The sequence below is a fragment of the Myotis myotis genome, unplaced genomic scaffold (assembly GCF_014108235.1).
Source record: "Myotis myotis isolate mMyoMyo1 unplaced genomic scaffold, mMyoMyo1.p scaffold_m19_p_29, whole genome shotgun sequence".
Lineage (NCBI taxonomy): Eukaryota > Metazoa > Chordata > Mammalia > Chiroptera > Vespertilionidae > Myotis > Myotis myotis.
In genome coordinates, this window is record NW_023416334.1 from 2,935,196 (window position 1) to 2,955,295 (window position 20,100).

The 20,100-nt window shown below is 43.7% G+C and overlaps 1 protein-coding gene across 1 annotated transcript; it reads right to left on the reverse strand.

The window, feature by feature from the left end:
- Window positions 1-85: 85 nt before the first annotated feature.
- Window positions 86-20,097, reverse strand: ZSWIM7 (zinc finger SWIM-type containing 7). The gene is made up of 6 exons (XM_036296367.1): window positions 19,854-20,097; window positions 18,063-18,084; window positions 13,327-13,429; window positions 2,947-3,051; window positions 1,501-1,620; window positions 86-680 (listed from the first exon to the last, which is right to left on the reverse strand). The coding sequence occupies exons 1-5, from the start codon at window positions 20,080-20,082 to the stop codon at window positions 1,504-1,506; spliced, it is 576 nt and encodes a 191-aa protein (XP_036152260.1). The 5' UTR covers window positions 20,083-20,097; the 3' UTR covers window positions 86-680; window positions 1,501-1,503.
- Window positions 20,098-20,100: the final 3 nt, after the last annotated feature.

The window sequence follows — 20,100 nt, forward strand, 5'->3', positions numbered from 1 at the left end:
TGTATACTCATTTCTAGGAAGGAGACGAGGAAAATGAAAAGTATAATTCTTTGATCAAGAAACTACTATATTAATTTAGGGAAATGACACTCCTGAAAGTTCTTAAGTAGAACATCATCAGATAACATTTTGATAGCATTCTTTTCCATATATAGCAAACAACCCTAGAGAAAGAAACTAGAGAAGTGGGATCCTTCTTCTATCGAATTCCCTCCCCCTCCTAGAGCTAGTAGTGAATTTTACTTCTCTACCAACTTCAAGCTTTGCCAACTTGCTGGATCTCAAAGTGTGAAATTTTTACTAAGTAAAATTATACAATTGTGTATGTATATTGGGTGAAATAAAAATAAAACTTGAAGAAATCAAGCTTAGGGTGCTGCACTGGCTTGTCATATAGAGCTGCATGTCCCTTCTATTCTTTATCCTAAAGTCTGCTTAAAAATATAAGCTTATACCCACTTGAAGTTTCCCAAGTAGCAGAAAAATCTTCATAGTTTATTGGCCACACCTCATTGTAACAAAAGGCTCTGCCCCCCACAGAACACTGCAACATCGTGGCCTTCTCACACAGCATTCACTCCCTAGCACCTCACGCTTTGGGGGCACAGGGTTGAGGTTTCCTAGGCTGTAAGATCTTTTTCGTCTGTTTGTTCACCGCGTCAGCTGCTTCTGCAATATCCCTGTAAAGACAATGCAGGTTTATAAGTCCTCACACAGCACATTCCTGTCCTCGGGTCCCATCCCGGCGGTGGACAGACAGCTGTACCTAAAAGTGCTGCATCTGTCTCGTTTCCACCATCATAACTCGTCTGCACTCTCCTGGGGGTCCAAACAGCCCCATTTCCTCCCTCCTAGCACTCTTCTTGGTCTCTCTCTTGCCTTTTCTTCTTCAGACTAGAAATAAGCTCAGAAATGCATCTAGCACAAAACCAGTACTTCCATTGGTCTACTACCATTCTAACAATAGAGCCCACTGGAGCTATTTTTGCACGAGCACCACAGGTATCTGAAGCTCCTGAAACCAGAACCCCAGTAAATCTGTTTATACCTGGCTGCTGTTTGGCCACATCTCTGCTCTGTTCTTTCATTGCTGCAGAATAATTTTCTGCACCCAAGGTAAAGAATTAACACTTACTCATCTACATTCATCCTACTCAGTTTTGTCTAGCATTTCAAACTCTTAAAATTATTAGTACCTCAGTTAAGAATCTAATTGTGGACAAGACATGGTATTAGGCTTTATTTTAGTCTAAAATGCTTGATTCCATCAAGGAAATTTTTTAGCCATGGGGCTTAGAAACTGGTTCAGATTTTCATGAGGCTTGTACAGGGCTTCAAACCATACACACATCCTGGGTTCCAACCACAGTGCTTCCTATAGTCCATATGAAAAAAGGGACAGTAACAACTTTCTGGATCTACTTCACCTCTCTTCCCTATGAGCCATAGGTTAAATGGACTTTTGTTGCTACTTCTATTTCGAAAGATGATAGTCTGTACCTTTTATGCTTCTTGATTCTTCTTCATCAATAATATGTCCGTCAATTGCTTATCCGAAACACTTAGCTGCTGACAGGTCCCCATAACCTGACTAAGATAAACTGCCAAGAGATGCTTGCACTGGAATATAAAACACACAGACGGTTAGAAACTGCGACGGCCAGGCTAACCAAGGCCTCGCACTACCATTACAGTAGCCGGAAAGGAGTGGGGCACAGACTATGGGCCTTTAACGCACTGCTTAGAAACTGCAGACACAGCTGCGACTGATGTGTTCTTTCTAGAAGTCAGAGGGCACAAAGGAAGCTTTCCTTAGCCTGCTGTGTGGGAAACAGGCTGGCACAGGTATATAACCACAACAGGCTCCTCATCTGAGTCCTAAGTCATACTTCTTTCTTCCTCACCTTCAGAAAGCTGCTAATAGCCATGAATAGCCTTCCTGAAGCAGCGTTACTAGGTGCTTCATGTGATCTCACTTACATCTGACAGCTCCTTCCTGAGAACAGCTCTTGTCCCCATTTGAACCATGTGTTCAGAATCTAGTCTGCTTCTTTAACCTGTTGCACTTCTGGGGATGAGTGGGGGCGGAGGGGTAAAGGTGGGCTGGCAGAACCCTCACATACACCAGCCTGTACACAGTTCAGTACATAGATCATAGAGATGATCTATGTTGGACCTTGTATCACTGAACCCACAATGCGGCTTTAGATATTGAAGGGGCCTGGTGTAATCACGTCACTTAACAGTGAAATAAGCTTATGGAACATCAGCTATGAATGTAGTCACTCGTACAATGGGATACCCAATTTGCTACCGAGTTCCCAAGATGTTTAATGAAGTCAAGAGTGTAAAACAAAGGGTAAGAATGGGATGGATGCTGTAATTTTCTTCTTTGGCAAGACTTAAAAAATAGCTGCCTACTCTCAGGTGAGTGGTGCTTTCTCCTTGGAGTAAAGAGTTGTATGTCTTTTCCTTGCTTGAGGCTCTGGACTCCTGTGACATAGGCAAAGGCACCACTGTGCTCTCCTGCCTCAGGTGGAAGTACCAGGCTGTTTTATGGGCAGTGGGAAGAAACACCTCATGGCTGGAGCTGGGGACATGGAAAGTTGCCAACTTGGTTCCAGTTTGGTTCATACATTTACTGGGATACCTCATCCCCCAGTGCCAACTTTTCAGTGCAAACCCATTCAGGACTATCTTGTCCTCCCAAACGTTTCGTCCATGACCCTTTCAGTAATAAACTGGGGTTGACGTATTTCTAAAAATGACACAGCATTTTGGGAGGTTAAACCCAAGGGAGATTACTAACTGAGGTCAAAGATAATAAACAAGTTGTTTCAACATGTAGTAAAATTCCCACGTTGTACAACTTTTAAGCCATGAAGGAAGGGCTACCAATTTCTTCCCTAATTCAATGGCAGTGGGAAGAGACCGCGCCATCCTCACCAGCAGGCTGTCACTCTTCCGGAGCACGGAGAAGGCAAACGCAGGACATGAACAGTAATGACAAGAAGCCAAACATGTGTATGTTTTGCCAGAACTTCCGAGCACCTAGAAAGAGAAGGACAGATGGGACCAAACTTCAAAAGCTGTGCTGGAAAGTTGCTTCCTTCCCTTGACTTTACTTGATGACTCAGAGTTACTCTGCAAATTGCACCGGGAAGAACTGCAGTTACGTTTTGCAAAAAAAAAGTGTAATCTCAATTTCCCTGTGTGCAGACTCTTCCCTCCTCAGAGCTCTCCCCTTGACGACTTTATGCAACGAAACTGAAGAGTTGTAGGCTAGGTGAACCATCTACACAAACCACGTTGTTCCTCTATGTAGTGGTTCAGAGGGCCAACTCCCGGGGATGACTACAAAGGGGTGGGGGGGGGAAGGGCGGGCGCTCCTTCATCTACCTTTTATTATGGTGTTTCTTATTTAACCTATGGTATTTCACAGCATGTTTGCGAATTTCTAAAGCTTCTACCACAACCTTAAGAGAGTACGATAAGCCCTGGCTGTTGTGGCTCTGTGGATAGAGCATCGAACTGCAGACTGAAGGGTCCCGGGTTCGAATCCAGTTAAGGGCAATGCCCGGGTTGCAGACTCAATCCCCAGTAGGGGGCGTGCGGGAAGCAGCTGATCCATGATTCTCGCTCACCTGATGTTTCTCTCTCTCTCTCTCTCTCTCTCTCTCCCTCTCCCTTCCTCTCTGAAATCAATAAAAATACATATATTTTTAAAAAGAGAGTATGATAATTATTGGGTCTCCAAAGTATTACCAATGAATAAAACATTAGATCTCTTCAGCCTTAGTTATCGCCTGTTACCTCTTCTCTCTAGATATAAAGTTCAGCAGAAGCCCCTGGAATCCCACATTGACTGGACTGGTCCACTATCAGAATACTCTGGGTTATGCTGAATCAAAGTAGTGAGGCAAAAAGATTTCAGAAAGAAGCGGGAAAAGGTTTTTGAAAAGCATTGGAGAGAAGAGAAAATAAAGAACTTTGCAAGAGGGATGTCTAGGCTGCTTAGGATGTAGGTCTCTGAAAGAGGCAAGCCCGGACCGTCTGGCAGGATGGAAGGGAAGCAGAGAATGTGAAGGGTGGGGAGAGGCCCTGTCCAAAACAAGCAGCCTTGTGGCAATCAAGAGACAAAAAAGGAGACGCACAGGGAAATATGATGCATCTGTGACCAACGTCCTGAAGAAGCCACTTGTGTAATTAAGTCCATCACAAACAGCCCAAACAAAAATGGGGAGCGCTGCATCCCTGCAGAGACTTTCCAAACTGGAAATGTAAGATCAGTATCCCAGGGAAGCAGAAACATCCTGAGGGTTGTTTCACCAGGAACAGCCACTCAGAAATCTGCCCCAGGGCTTTAAAATTAGGTTGAGGCTCTAGATAGCAATCTAAATGAAAAGGCCAGGACGTTTTCATTTTGAAAAAAAATGCCAGCCCTCCTAGGATTCTTTCCTCTTCCTCCCCCACAAAAAAATAACAACAGGTAAGGCTTCGGCCAAAGAACAGCAGTGTTCAGGGGCTGTGCTCTGTCTGATGTCCGCTGACTCAGTGTGGCCATGTCACTGCAGGTTTCTGAGCAAATCAGCACAATTCCTTAGGGACTGCTAGATTGGCCAGAAACTGCCAAGGACTGGATAAGATACCTACTATACCCATTAAAGATTTCAGCCTCAGTGACAAGTCAGGTATCAAAAAACTCACATCCTTTCCCGTGAGGCACTGAGATGTTTTTAACGTATCACCTACATCACAGAGTATCAGTGGAGGAATTTCCCTAGTGTGTCTTGGAAAACTTAATATATTCATTTATTTCAGAGAGGAAGGGAGAGGGAGATAGAAACATCAATGATGAGAATCATTGGCTGCCTCCTGCACGCCCCCCACTGAGGATTGAGCCCACGACCTGGGCATGTGCCCTTGACTGGAATCAAACCTAGGACCCTTCTGTCCCCAGGCCGACGCTCTATACACTGAGCCACACCAGCTGGGGCTGTCTTGGAAAACTTAAGGGAGAGCATTAAAGTAGACTCTTTTCCCTAAAGAAAACCCACCAACCCCCAGCAGCAACATGATAACGCTTGGGTCTCTAAAGTATTACCAATCACTAAAACATTAGATCTCTTCAGCCTTAGTTATCGCCCGTTACCTCTTCTCTCTGGATATAAAGTTCAGCAGAAGCCCCTGGAATCCCACATTGGTATTGGCCCACTATCAGAATACTCTGGATTATGCTGAATAGATTAATGCCTGGTGATTTACAGAGGGGGAGAAATTCTAGTTTCCCTTGCCTGATCCTTTCAAAGGCTGGCTCAGACTAAAAATACAATGTTTAACCACCTGAGGCAGTAAATACCATAAAGAGACAACAAATTATGAATCTGCTCCTTCCTTATCTAGCAGTGAACAACTAGTGAACCCAATATTCAGGCAAAAATCTGAGAAATGTTTGGAACTGGAGATTGACCTTAGGGATCACCTACTTCCTTTACCTTCAATAGAAACATGACCTCTTATGGGAACTGCTCCCAGCTCCCATACATAGATAGTCTGGAATTGACCCTGAGAAGGAGAGAACTTTAAAAAAAGAAACATGCAGAAAAGGACACTCAGGCCGGACGTGCAGGAACGGCCGGACGTGCAGGAACGGCCCTTGGAGGAAGTCTGCTGTGGCTTCAGTGAGGTTCTAAGGAGGGTGACCCACCTTAGAGGGCCATCACTCACAGGCACAGCTTTATGACAGCTCCAAGCCTCTTAGGAGCCACCCCAGCGGTAAACTGTGTACTTATTGTTCTCCGTGTTTGGTGCCTCTCTCTGAAAGAGGATTACACATTCCTGCCCTATTAAGTACAGCCTGGCTATGTGACCTGCTTTAGCCAGTAAACTGAGTAATCAAGCAAAAACGTAAAAATTGATGCATCCCATGTCCTCCTTTCCTCTGTGGTGAGATCCAGGGGTCTACATAGGGAGGGCTTCTCCACCAACTGGGACCCTTGAGGAAAATATTTTAGAGCAGAGCTGCACTGACTTTTAATGGATCTGCAGCATGAATGACATATAAAACTGTAAGCCCTTGAAATTTTGGGGTCATTGTTACCACAGCATAAGTTAGCCTTTCCTGACATGCATCCCTCTTCTTAGGTGAACCAAGAATGTTTATAAAAAAACCTCAAGTGACCAAAACTTAATGGCGACTTTAGCACAATTACCATTATACCTGGAGGACAGGAAGAATATTAGAAAGTTGAACTATGGGAAAATAACTAGCAGGTATCAAGGCAATGCCTGATTCAACTTTTATCATTTCAGAACCTTTGAATTAAGCCAAATTCTTACTATATTACAATTCAATGAAACCATTCAGGTTAACTTGAGGTGTATATAAGATTCAAAGTCTAAGCTGACAACCATATTCTAGGAAGTTACCATTTTTATGACAAATAAAGCAATCCTATCTAATAAAAGAGAAACATGGTAATTAGCTGTACCTCCGCTACCCTTCCCACTGGCTAATCAGGGCGATATGCAAATTAACTGCTAGCCAAGATGGCGGCCGGCAGCCAGGCAGCTTGAAGCAAACATGAGGCTTGCTTGCTTCAGTGACGGAGGACTCCAACCTTCCCCGCCTGCCGCTGCCGGCCTCTGAGCTTGCAGTTTGAAACATTGTTACAAATACAGAAGCTAAACAAAACCCCAGAAACCTGCTTTCAGCCAGCGGGGATCTCAGAGCTGGAGCTGAAACAGTGTTTCCATTATAGAACCCAAACAAACCAGATACCTGCTTTCAGCAGCAGAGGCCTAAGAGCTGGAGCCAAGCCTCAGAGCTAAAGCTGGCCCAGAATTAAAAAAAAGAAAAAAAGGACAGGTTGGGAGCTTCAGTCACCCACCAGCCTGAAAACAGCCCTCAGCCCCTCACCCAGACTGGCCAGGCACCCCAGTGGGGACCCCCACCCTGAAGGGTGTGTGACCAGCTGCAAATAGCTATCATCCCCTCATCCAGGCTGGCCAGGCACCCCAGTGGGAGCCCCCACCCTGATCCGGGACACCCTTCAGGGCAAACCAGCCGGCCCCCACCCATGCACCAGGCCTCTATCCTATATAGTAAAAGGGCAATATACCTCCCAGCACCGGGATCAGCAGAGCTGAGAGGCCTCCCGGCACCGGGATCATCGTGACAGGGGGCAGCGCCCAAACCCCCTGATCGCCCTGTGGCTCTGTGTGTGACAGGGGGCGGGGCCACAACCTCCCTATTGGCCTGCTCTGTTCATGACAGGGGAAGGTGCCCCAACCCCCTGATCAGCCCTGCTCTGTGCCTGATAGGGGGGAGCTCCCCAACCCCCTGATCGCCCTGCAGCTCTGTGTGTGACAGGCTGCGGCGCCCCAACCCTCCACCCCCCCATGGGCCCTGCTCTGTGTGACAGGGTAGAGCCATAACCTCCCCATCGGCCCTGTCCTGAGTGTGACAGTGGCAGCGCCCCAACCCCGTGATCGGCCCTGCTCTGTGGGTGATAGAGGGTGGCACCCCAACCGCCCCCCACGGGCCCTGCTGTGTGACGGGGTAGAGCCATAACCTCCCCATCGGCCCTGCCCTGAGTGTGACAGGGTGCAGTGCCCCAACCCCCTGATCCACCCTGCTCTGTGTGATAGGGGGCGGTGCCCCAACTCCCCTATTGGCCCTGCTCTGTGACTGGGGGGAGCTCCCCAACCTCCTGATCGACCCTGCTCTGTGCGTGACAGGGTACGGAGACCCAATCCCACTGATGGGCCCTGCTCTGTGAGTGATAGGGGGCAGCGCCTCAACCCCCTGATTGGCCCTGCTCTGTGCGTGACAGGGGGTGGTGCCGCAACCTCCCCATCGACCCTGCCTTGAGTGTGACGGGGGGCGGTGCCCCAACCCCCCAATCGGCCCTACCCTGAGCATGACTGAGGGTGGCATCGTAACCTCCCGATCTGCCCTGCTCTGTGCATGACGGGGGGCGGCGCCCCAACTCCCCAATCGGCCCTGCTCTGAGCCCGAACAGGGGCTGCACCTAGGGATTGGGCCTGCCCTCTGCCACCCGGGAGCAGGCCTAAGCCAGCAGGTCGTTATCTCCCGAGGGGTCCCAGACTGCGAGAGGGCACAGCCGGGCTGAGGGACCCTAGTGTAATATAATACAGGATGTAAATGATGAAAATTAAACAAGTCATGGTAATTTTAGGAGGAACAAAAGTCAACAATAACTGAAATATTTCAAACAAAATCTTTAAGATTTTAGACTGGACAATGTGGCTCATGGGTTTAGTGTTGACCCATGAACCAGAGGTCACCAGTTTGATTCAAGGTCAGGGCACATGTCTAGGTTGCAGGCTTGATCAATCCCCAGTAGGGGGCAGTGTAGGAGGTAGCTAATCGATGTTTCTCTCTCATCGATGTTTCGCTCTATTCCTCTCCCTTCCTCTCTCTCTAAAATCAATAAAAAACATTAAACAAATATTTTAACTAATAAATAGATTGAAGAACTAGAGGACACTTAGAAGTCCAATTGGGCAAGTTAAGTGTACGCTGATATCAGAACTGACACAAAAACAACCTGAAACTAAAAGACATGGGAAAAACTCAAAGATCCTTCTTGCTTAAAGCACTTTGGCTATAAAAAAAACAAAGCCAGTCCCCTGATGGGGAATGGAACCCCAAACCATTTGGCGTATGGGATGACACTCCAACCAACTTAGTCACCCAGCCACGGTGAGTACAAAGGTATATATTGTTTTCCTTTTTCATAGAGGTATTAGAACAATTGGGATATGAATGATAAGGGCCCAGATTAAAAAATTTTTTTGAACATTGCTGTTGTAGCTATGTCCGCTCTGGTGAAAGACTGTGATGTACTGTTTGCTGGTATTCTGTGGAACTGTCAATAATCTGAGATACGCTGATAAAGAGAATTCCGGATCTAATATCCATCAGCTGCTTCTTTGGGTGGAAGGTGAGGCTTTTGAGACATAACAGTTTGTAGTTTTGACATCTTTTACCAAGGAATCACTGATTCACATCTAGTCAGTAGACAAAAATAAATGGTGAACTTGTATAGATCATATTTTAGAATTAGCTTTATACTTACAGTTTTTAAATTGGAAATCAATGGAGATTTCCAAAGGTGGGGTGGGGTGGTTGTTTTTTAAAGAGTTTTTGTCACGAAAATAAAAAACATATCAATTTTGTGTAGCTATCTAGACGACAGTAAAAATGGAACAAAACAGAAACTTCTACTGAAGAACTTTGGACATCATCAAAATGACTTTGCCTTCTTTGCTAAGACTGATCGCTTTAGAGGTCCCGATTCTTCCTGGTCCTTTCTTGTATCCGCAACCTGTGCCATGAAACCTTCCAGTGCCCTTCCACTCATTGCCCTTCCATTCTGTCTCACCTCTTGACTCAGATCCATCCTTTAACTTGCTTTGGTCAATGGGATGTTAGCAAATGTGACTGACACACGAGGCTTGTAGAAGCACTTGTGCATTTCTGTCCACACTCTTGCCCTTTTCTGTCACCATGAGAACAAGCCTGGGCTAGTCTGATGGAGGACGAGACTTACGGAGCAGAGCTGAATTACTCCCGCCGTCCCAGCCAGGGCCATTCTACATCAGCCCAAATTGGCCAGCCAACCACAAGACATGTTGATGGGCTCAGCTAAAACCAGAAGAAATGCCCAGCTGACCTGCAAATAAATGCTTATTGTTTTAAGCCACTGAGTTTTGGGGGGGTGGAACCTGCAGTGTTCTTGTGTCCACAGATAATTGAAACAACCTCTAATTATCCCTTAGAAAAAAAACATTCAACTGGGCAAACGTCACAGAGGATCCTGAGTGATTTCTTGTTGTTCTACTAACAATATATATTTTGCATTGATTTCAAGAAAATCCTAGAGCCAGCCACTCAGTGCTACTTGTATGAGACTTGATTTAAAATGGAACATGTTTTTTTGTGTGGGTTGATTTCAGAAACTCTGGCAATACTTCCACTTAGTATATGTGGCATTACTAGGCACACAATAGTTCAGTCCATAAAGAGGGATAAGGCAGAAAATGCAAGTAATTGAGTTAAATTCATATGATAATAAACACAAATGCCAATATAGCTTTTGTCAAGAGCAAATGTTGACAAGGGAGGAGTGGAGGTGAGTGGAATCAGCAAAATGGGAAAAATGAGGCTGGGAAAAGGAAAACTGGATTCACTTTGTTCCATTTAAAGACAATGAGGTATAGAAATGAATGTTGTGAACAAAGACCAAGTTTTCAAATCTTAATCCTATTTATACTCTGCAAGTCCAACTTATTAATAAAAGGTTGAGTGAAAAGAGGCAAAGAGGTAGTTTTGTTTGGCGGCATGGTTCTTTAATTCATTCTTTGTGCTTTGAAATCAAATGAGTGTTGTCTTTTCTACTTTCTGACTCTTTATATAGCTTTGCTATTTCATTCACTTTCTTTTGTGGTAGAAAGAAGTTGGCTTTTTAGTAAATATATAAGAAGTAGCAGGCTGAGAATCAGTGCCCCTTACACTGAACACATCTTAGCAGTTATTCACCTATAGCTGTGCTCGGAGGAGTGCTGGTTGGGGGACCTGTACTTGGTTAATTCATCATATTACAGTGGGACCTTGACTTACGAGTTTAATTCGTTCCGAGACCGAGCTCGTTAAGGAGCTCGTTAACTCAAATTACTCTGTCAACTCAATGCAAAAAATCGGCCAAGAGATAGCTGGTATCTCAAAAAACTCGTTAGTCGGACACTCGTAAGTCAAGGCCCCACTGTACTTGGAAAGGTCCTTATTATTTTACACAGCAGTGTGGTCACCTAGCAGTAGGTCATTAGCATTTTAGTCTTCTTTTCCTCACAACAACAACAACAAAAAATAAAAAAAAAAATAAAAACAAGAAAAAAAAATATCTTCTCAGTTACAAACATTTAATAGCTCTGATTATTAATCTATAAATTCACCAGAAGAATATTCTAATGGGCAGCCTCTTTTAAGTAAACACAATCCGCCCTAACCGGTTTGGCTCAGTGGATAGAGCGTCGGCCTGTGGACTCAAGGGTCCCAGGTTCGATTCTGGTCAAGGGCATGTACCTTGGTTGCGGGCACATCCCCAGCAGGGAGTGTGCAGGAGGCAGCTGATGTTTCTCTCTCATCGATGTTTCTGGCTCTCTATCCCTCTCCCTTCCTCTCTGTAAAAAATCAATAAAATATATTTTTTAAAAAATTAAAATTAGCCGGAACCGGTTTGGCTCAGTGGATAGAGCGTCGGCTTGCGGACTGAAAGGTCCCAGGTTCGATTCCGGTCAAGGGCATGTACCTGGGTTGCGGACACACCCCCAGTGGGAGATGTGCAGGAGGCAGCTGATCGATGTTTCTCTCTCATCGATGTTTCTAACTCTCTATCTCTCTCCCTTCCTCTCTGTAAAAAATCAATAAAATATATTTTTTTAAAAATTAAAATTAAAAAAAAAAAAGTAAACACAATCCAAAAGTTTTAGCCACAACATCCAACACCAATTACCCCATTTTCCTTAGGAAAGAAATGTATGAAGATTTTGCCAGGTCGGCTATGTTATACTACTGTGTGGAATGGCAAGTTAATTCACTAAGCAAAGGCACCTATTGGCCCAGCAGGCTTTGCTCAGGTAATTCACTCACTTAGAATTAATTGACATAGTCTCAGCTCTGAGAAGTTCATTGCAAATTAACCAGAATCCAAACACGGATATATTCCCCTATTCCTGGTCTTCAGCAGGGCCTGAAATCCTATATAATAAAGCCCTAATATGCAAATTGACCGACCAGTGGTGCTATGATGCCCCCTGGGAGGGAGGCAAGCAGCAGCGGCAATTGGGGGGCAGAGCCACCAAACACGGGTGGCACCAGGCCACCAGCCAAGGCAGGTGCCAGCTGGGCTCCCCCCTGATCGCCCTGCCTGCCAGTCACCCCACAGATTGGCCCTGATCGCCGGTCAGGCTTAGGGACCCTACCCTATATATTGGGAACAGTCTCTTAGATTTAAAAATTAAAACCTGGCAAGGCTACTCTGACAATGAAAAAACAGGATGATGCAACGATGACATGTATGGACTCTGGCTTGCACATTTTGTGGTTTGCCCTGATTCTGACACTTAAAACTGTGTGACAAAGCCAATTACTTAACTTCTCTCTGCTTCAGTTTTTCCACCCATAAGATGGGGAAAATGGTACTACTGCCTCAGAAGGATCATGTTATGTACTTTTTCTAATCAGGGCAAAAAAATGTAGTACACTGTACAACAGCAAGATGCCTTTCACCGGTATGAAAAGTATGGTCATTGGTGCATGCAGTGTCCTAGATTGCGAGAGGGATGTCCGACTGCTGGTTTAGGCCTAAGCCAGCAGTTGGACATCCTCTGAGGGTGCAGGCCGGGCTGAGGGGATCCCCTCTCCCCCTCTGTGCACAAATTTCATGCATCAGGCCTCTAGTTCATTTATAAGAACTGACAGCTTCTTTTATCGCCTTCCAAGCCAGACATAAAATTTTAGAGATCACTGCCAATATTTTTATTTCACTCAATATTCCCTTCCCTCAATACCAGCTGCACTTACCGTTGTCTCATACAGCTAACCTGGAAGGTTGGGGGTTGGTTGGAGTCTGGCTCACTCTTTATATGAAAACAGGCAGTGTGGGATAGCAGTTACAAATCCCAGCTGCCAGCAGTGACCATTAGTTTTATTTTCTGCATCTCAGTTTCCTGAAAAAATACATCGCTGGGTTTTTGATGAGAATTATCAACATGTGAAAGTAACTCAAAGCCTGAAAAGAGACTGTTATTTTAGAAATCTACCTGTGTTAAACTCTAGAGGCAAAACTAAAGTCCAACTAGATTGTCTGCATTTAGTGCAGTTTGACCCTTAATAAACATTTCCTGACAACACTTTTAAAAGATCATTTCTGATGAATTTGAGCATGTGGAAGGACCTTAAAATGCATTTTGGATTTTTTTTATAAGCAAGAGATTATGAACAAGGTGAAGATGTCAATACATTTGGGGGGAAAAGCAAAAGTCAAGTATACTCCATTAGATCTGAGAAGAGCCCTCCACATCACTGCTGGCTCTATACATTGTGGTTACGTAGGGTTAATAGGTCATATTTATCTTATTTAATGACTAAAACACTAATTTTCTGTACTAAGTTTGGTCAAATGCTTTTCAACAGTGTAGGAAATACTTAAAAGCTGGTCACCAGCTTCCACAGAAATTCTTGAAAACATTTTGCCCTAAGGGGTTTCTGTTGAGATAATCCCACCTCTAGATTTCTACCTGGTAAACATGCCTCCCACTGGGCGACGAGATTAAAGTGATGGACTGTCGATCAACTAGGTCCAAGGCCTGGAGGGCTGATGAGCCAAAGACAAACTTCAGCCTGAGAAATAGAAAGGTCTTAGGTTAGATTGTGACTCTAAAACTCACCTCAGTAATTTGACCCAAAGCATCACTCGCAGCATTCAAAAAATTTTAATTCGTTTTAGCTTGGAAAAAAAGATAATATAGCAAAATCCATGTAATCAATCCCCCAGAATAAATGTTAACATGTTATTTACAAATGAAGAAGCCCTCTTTATGCCTCATAGTGCTTCCTATTCTTCTTCCCAACTTCCCTTCATTCCTGAGACACAATAAGCTTTTGTTGGTTTCTTTCCTATTAATGTTTTTATATTTTATTATATATAGTATGTGTGTATGTATTTTTATACACATGGATATGTGGTACCGTTTTAAAAGTTAAAACAAAAGATACATTGTAGGCTTGTTGGTAACTTTCTTCCTACTCAACATGCTTTTGAAAATGATGCAAGCTGCCCTGGCCAGTGTTGCTCAGTGGTTAGAAGGTGGGCCCACGCACCGAAAGGTCTCGGGTCCGATCCCTGGTCAATGGCATGGACCTGGGTTTCAGGTTCAATCCCTGGCTCTGGGTTGCGGCACGTGCCAGAGGCAACCAATCGATGTGTATCTTTCACATCCATGTTTTTTTCTTTGTCCCCCGCCCCTCTCGCTTACACTCTATCTTCGGGTGAGGATTAACAACAAAAAAAGAAGAAAAATTTTAAATTTTAATTACCTTTTGAAGAATATTCCATTATACATATATATAAAAGTAGCATGTAAATACTTCTATCTTATAAGCATCCTATCAATGGGCACTCTGATAACTTCCACTTTACACTATTATAAATAATATTCAATTTTCCCTGTGCCTGTCCCGTATTGCACATAAATGAGGATTTATCCTGAGTATATAAGTAAAAGCAAATTGCTGGGTTTTAGGATATATGCATTTTTCAATTTTAATAGGTGTTGCCAATAGCTTTCCACAGTGGAAATAGCACCCCCACCAGTTCTTGTACGAGAATTCTATTTTCTCCACATCCTCACCAACCCCATATTATAATTTTTCATGTTTGACCATCAGATAGGTGTTAAATTTGTACTTTTTCATTAATAATAAAAGCCATTCAGCTGTTAATGACATATCAGAAAAAAATTATGTGGGAAAATTATTATATTAGGTGAGAAAGGTTAGACACAAAATTATATATTTAGAAACTCTCAATCGTGTTAATTTTTCTTTAAAGAACTACAATTATCTTAAAATAAACCTTTTTTTTAAAACCAGAAGGCAATAAACCAAAACGTAATAGTGATTATCATTGGGTGGTATGATTGTTGTTGCTTTTTATGTTTTATTTTCCAAGAACATTTTTTTTAATGAGTATGGATTATTTTTATGAACTGGAAAATAAAATGGTTGGGTTGAACTAAAACTGAAAAATTAATGTTTTATTTATTTATTTAAAAAATGTATATACTTTTTCTTATTGATTTCAGAGAGGAAAAGAGAGAGAGAAATTTCACTGATGAGCTCCAGCTGGTTTTGCCCAGTGGCTAGAGCAACTGTGGGCAAACTACAAAAATGTATATACTTTTTCTTATTGATTTCAGAGAGGAAAAGAGAGAGAGAGAGAAATTTCACTGATGAGCTCCAGCTGGTTTTGCCCAGTGGCTAGAGCAACTGTGGGCAAACTCCGGCCCGTTTGAAATGAATAAAACTAAAAAAAAAAAAAAAGACCGTACCCTTTTATGTAATGATGTTTACTTTGAATTTATATTAGTTCACACAAACACTCCATCCATGCTTTTGTTCCGGCCCTCCGGTCCAGTTTAAGAACCCATTGTGGCCCTCGAGGCAAAAAGTTTGCCCACCCCTGGGCTAGAGCATCAGCCTGCGGATTGAAGGGCCCCAGGTTCAATTCTGGTCAAGGGCACATGCCTGGGTTGTGGGCTTGATCTCCGAGGGGGCTGGGGGAGGGGGAGGCATGCAGGAGGTAGCTGATCAATAATTCTGTCTCGCCCTAACAGGTTTGGCTCAGTGGATAGAGCGTCAGCCTGCGGACTGAAGGGTCCCAGGTTCGATTCCGGTCAAGGGCATGTACCTTGGTTGAGGGTACATCCCCAGTAGCGGGTGTGCAAGAGGCAGCTGATCGATGTTTCTCTCTCATTGATGTTTCTAACTCTCTATCCCTATCCCTTTCTCTCTGTAAAAAAATCAATAAAATATATTTAAAAAAATAATAATTCTCTCTCATCATTGATATTTCTATCTCTTTCTCCCTCTCCCTTCCTCTCTGAAATCAATAAAAATATATTTTAAAAAATATCAATGATGAGAAAGACTCATTAATTGGCTGCCTCCTGCACATCCCATGCTTGGGACCAAGTCTGCAACCCGGACATGTGCCCTGACTGGGAATCGAACCGTGACCTTCTGGTTCATAGGTCGACACTCAACCATTGAGCCACGCCGCCGGGCTAAAAAGTTAATGTTTTAAAGAATTCATATGTGTTGACACATAATAAGACAGAACTACTAAGACTTTAAAATTAAAATATTTAACTTCTTCCTTTTCCAACAAACTAGTCTCTTTATTAAAAAAACTACTGGAATGGGAATAGTTTTTCAAATTCCTACATTAAACATATAGAGATTATCTATGAACAAAGGAAAAAATTTGGTGATAACTTTATCACAGTTAACTTTAAAAATGGATCTAATACAAATTTTTAACCTGCCTTGTCCACCTTGTAACATTGTGAACATCTCTCTTTCTTTTTAAAATATATTATGGATTTCAGAGAGGAAGGGAGAGGAAGAGAAACATCAATGATGAGAGAGAATCATTGATCGGCTGCCTCCTGCACACCTCTCACTGGGGATCGAGCCCGAAACCCTGGTATGTGCCCCCAACCGGAATTGAACCCAGGACCCCTCAGTCCGCAAGCCGACGCTCTATCCACTGAGCCAAACCAGCTAGGGCTTGTGAATATCTCTTGAAAGCAATATTTTTCTTTATCACTTTTAACAGTTACAAAGAATTCCACTGTAAAGATGAATTATTTTTCCCAGACTCTATTTATGGATAGTTTATTAAATCTAATCTGAATTAGATTATTTCCAGGTTTGTGTGGTGGGCTTTTTTTTTTTGCTACCATAAACAATATGGAGGAATATGTTCACTGCAAAATCTTTATGAACATCCATGATTACTTCCTTGGGTACATTCTTATAAGTGGAATTCTGGATCAAAGAATGTGTATGTTTTAAAGCCCCTATTGCCTGTTGCCAGATTACCTTCCAATTTACACTCCTATTGGCAGGGCATCAATTATCTTTTTCTCCATGTTCTTGCCAACATCTGGAATATTCTTACCAACCTTTTTTCTGTGGTAGTCAGTTTTATAGATGGAAAGTTATCTTATTATTTAGTTTATATTTTTATGACCACTAGTAAGATTTACCTTTTCCCCCCAAAGTTTTTTGGTAAATTGCATTCTTTTAGTATTTGCCTATTTTCTTTGTTTTAAAAGTAGTAATTTTTCCTAAAAATGTATTAGAAAAAACATATGGAGATTTTCTGTGGATAATTCTGTGTCAAATCATGAGTTTTTTTTTTTTTTTTTTTAATTTTTTTAAAATATATTTTATTTTATTGATTTTTTACAGAGAGGAAGGGAGAGGGATAGAGAGTTAGAAACATCGATGAGAGAGAAACATCGATCAGCTGCCTCCTGCACACTCCCCACTGGGGATGTGCCCGCAACCAAGGTACATGCCCTTGCCCGGAATCGAACCTGGGACCCTTGAGTCCGCAAGCCGATGCTCTATCCTCTGAGCCAAACTGGTTAGGGCAAATCATGAGTTCTTTAACATATAATCTTTATATAAACAATTTAAGAAACAAACAAGTTTAAAGCCCTTCTCTAAATTCTATCTCTTTCATTCCCCCTAAGATAATTACTAGTATATTGTGGACTTTCAGTTTAAAGATTTTTTTTGTTTTCTTTAGAGAGAGAGGTAGGGAGAAACAGAAGGGGAGGGAGAGGGAAAAGAGAAAGAGAGACAGAGAGAAAGATATCAATGAGAGGGAAACATTGACCAGCTGCCTCCTGCATGCCCCCTACTGGAGGTTAAGCAGGGAACCCAGGCATGTGCCCTGACCAGGAATCAAACCAGCTACCTTTCTGTGCATGGGACAATACTCAATCAACTGAGCCACACTGGCCAGGGCTCATGTGGGCTTTTAAGTGTAAGAGCACATATGCAATTAAATATTATTTATTTTTAGGTAGCTTTCACTTTTTTGTTGCTATGGAGAGTCTATATTTTTGAACTTAACTTTATTTTCTTGGTTTTAAAAAAGTAGTTCTATCATCTACAAATAATGATATTGTCTTTGCTTGCATTTAGGTATTCTAACTTCTTGTAACAACTACACTTCTAAACAATCATAAATAAAGTGGTATACAGGACAATGTGGGAATGCCTTGTACAATCAAATATGGTTTTGGCTATTCACTTGAAGTGGGTTTTTAATAATCATGTCAAGAAAATATTATTTCTAGTTTGTTTGTTTTTTAGATTTTTAAAAAAGAGAAAGGATTTGGCTTTTGAAACACATTAATGACTAAAAGCCCCCACACATAATAAGACATATACTTACAATAATAGATGCTCATCAGGAACTGTAAAAACAGGGATGGAAAGAAAGTTAATCATATTAAACCAGTGACCACAAACATAAAATTGAGCTTATGGATCTAATTTTACTCCTTCCCAATATTCCACTAAACAATAACAAGACTTTTCTAAAAGCATAAACTAAAAAATAAAATAAAATGCATAAACTCTCTAGGATAATGACAGGGAGAAACAATATCTAAGAAAGAAAAAGAAATTTTTCAGACATGTAAAATCTCAAAAAGTACATTTCATGTGCCTTTCCTTCAAGAAGTTGCTACAGTCAGTATCTATACTAATAAAAGGGTAATATGCTAATTAGACTGGACAAAGCCACAGTGGTGGGGCCAAGGAAGAGGTGGTTAGGGGCGATCAGGCCAGCAGGGGAGAGCAATTAGGGGCAATCAGGGAGGCAGGCAAGTGGTTAGGGGAGATCAGGCAGACAGGCAGGCGACCGGTTAGGAGCCAGCGGTCTTGGATTGAGAGAGGGATGTCCGACTGCTGGTTTAGGCCTGATCCTAGCAGTCGGACATCCCCTGAGGGTCCTGGATTGGAAAGGGTGCAGGCTGGCTGAGGGACTCCCCCCGACCCCTGCACAAATTTCGTGCACAGGACATCTAGTGGGTTCTATGAAATGAAGTAGCAGACTAAGAAAACAAAAATTGTAGGGACATAAGGTTCACCATCAGTAATGGGAATCCTGGGGTAAGAGTGGTGGAGGGAGCTCTGGAGAGAGCCTGGAGAGCAGCCGGTCCACAGGAAAATGAAGCTGAAAAAACATCTCGTTCGTCTCAACACCTAGCGGACAGGTTTTGAGCACTGATGAGCTTGAGGTTGAGTGAGGGATAAACATACAGAAAACTAAAGAAGCCAATGTACACACAGCTGCAACTCCAGGAAAAGAAGTTACACCGGAAAGGAAAAGTAATCCTAGCTTCCTACATGGCTCGGGGGTGCCTAGTTTCACATCATACAAATGCTGAGAGGTATTACCCCGGAAAGGGGGTGGTCAGGGAGAGTATGACTGTCTAGCGCAGCTTTTTAAACAGCAGAAGACAGTTCTGCTGAAAATGACCAGGCCTCCATGGCGGCCTGCAAACCGGCCTCAGCGCAGCGCCAAGGCCCTGGGACAGGGCGCAGTCCCGGCGATCACCGAGTTGACACCAGGCTGACTTTCTACCTACCCTTTTTGGGACTGGAAGGCGTTTGAATTCCTGGCTGGCCTAATCTTTGAAGCATATATATAGCATTAGTTTTAACTGAAATGAGAAAAAAAGACTGGCTTTGCTCTTCTCAATTCTTAAAAAACAGTAACTCCAGATAAGCCCTTTAAAAGTGCAGTCCTTTTAACACAAGTGCCAGCCAAGTGAGTAAGCAGCGGCAGTTCTGAGGCCTAATCTATTTCCTCAATGGCCATGTGTGCACTGGCTGAGTGGCTCCCCCCAGTCGGTGCGTTTGTTCAGAGCGGAAGCCGCGCGTGGTCAGGGCGCCCTCTGCTGGCCCGAGGGGAGAAGTGCCTGCACAATATTCAGGTTTCTCCAGTCACTGCCTGTGCATTTGGGTTTTGTGGCCCTAAAATACTTATTTGCTGAATAAAGTATGTGAAAGGATTAAAGTTAACAGATTTTGAGAAAAAAAGAGTGTCGACACGTTTAATAAGTTAAGCTTTTACCTTCCTCTAGGCCTGTGGGCTCGGGAGCCCGCCCGCCCGGCCTCCCCTGCTCCCGCCCCGCACACGCCCGCCCGCGCCCGCGCCCGCGCCCTCGGCCCGCACCGCGCGCGCTCTCCCGCACCGCCGCGGCCATCTCGCTCAGGAGCTCCTCCACCACGGCCGGCAGCGTGACCGCCCGCGAGGCCGCAGCCATCGGCCTGCGGGCGCGGCCTCCTCTGAAGGCCCGCGGAGCACCGCGCGGGCGGGTCTGCGAAGGGAGCCGACCACCGGCCGCGGGCGGGGCGCCGCGCCGCGCCGCGCCGCGCGGCGCAGTGACGTTCACTTCCGTCATCGCGCATGCGGACGGCCC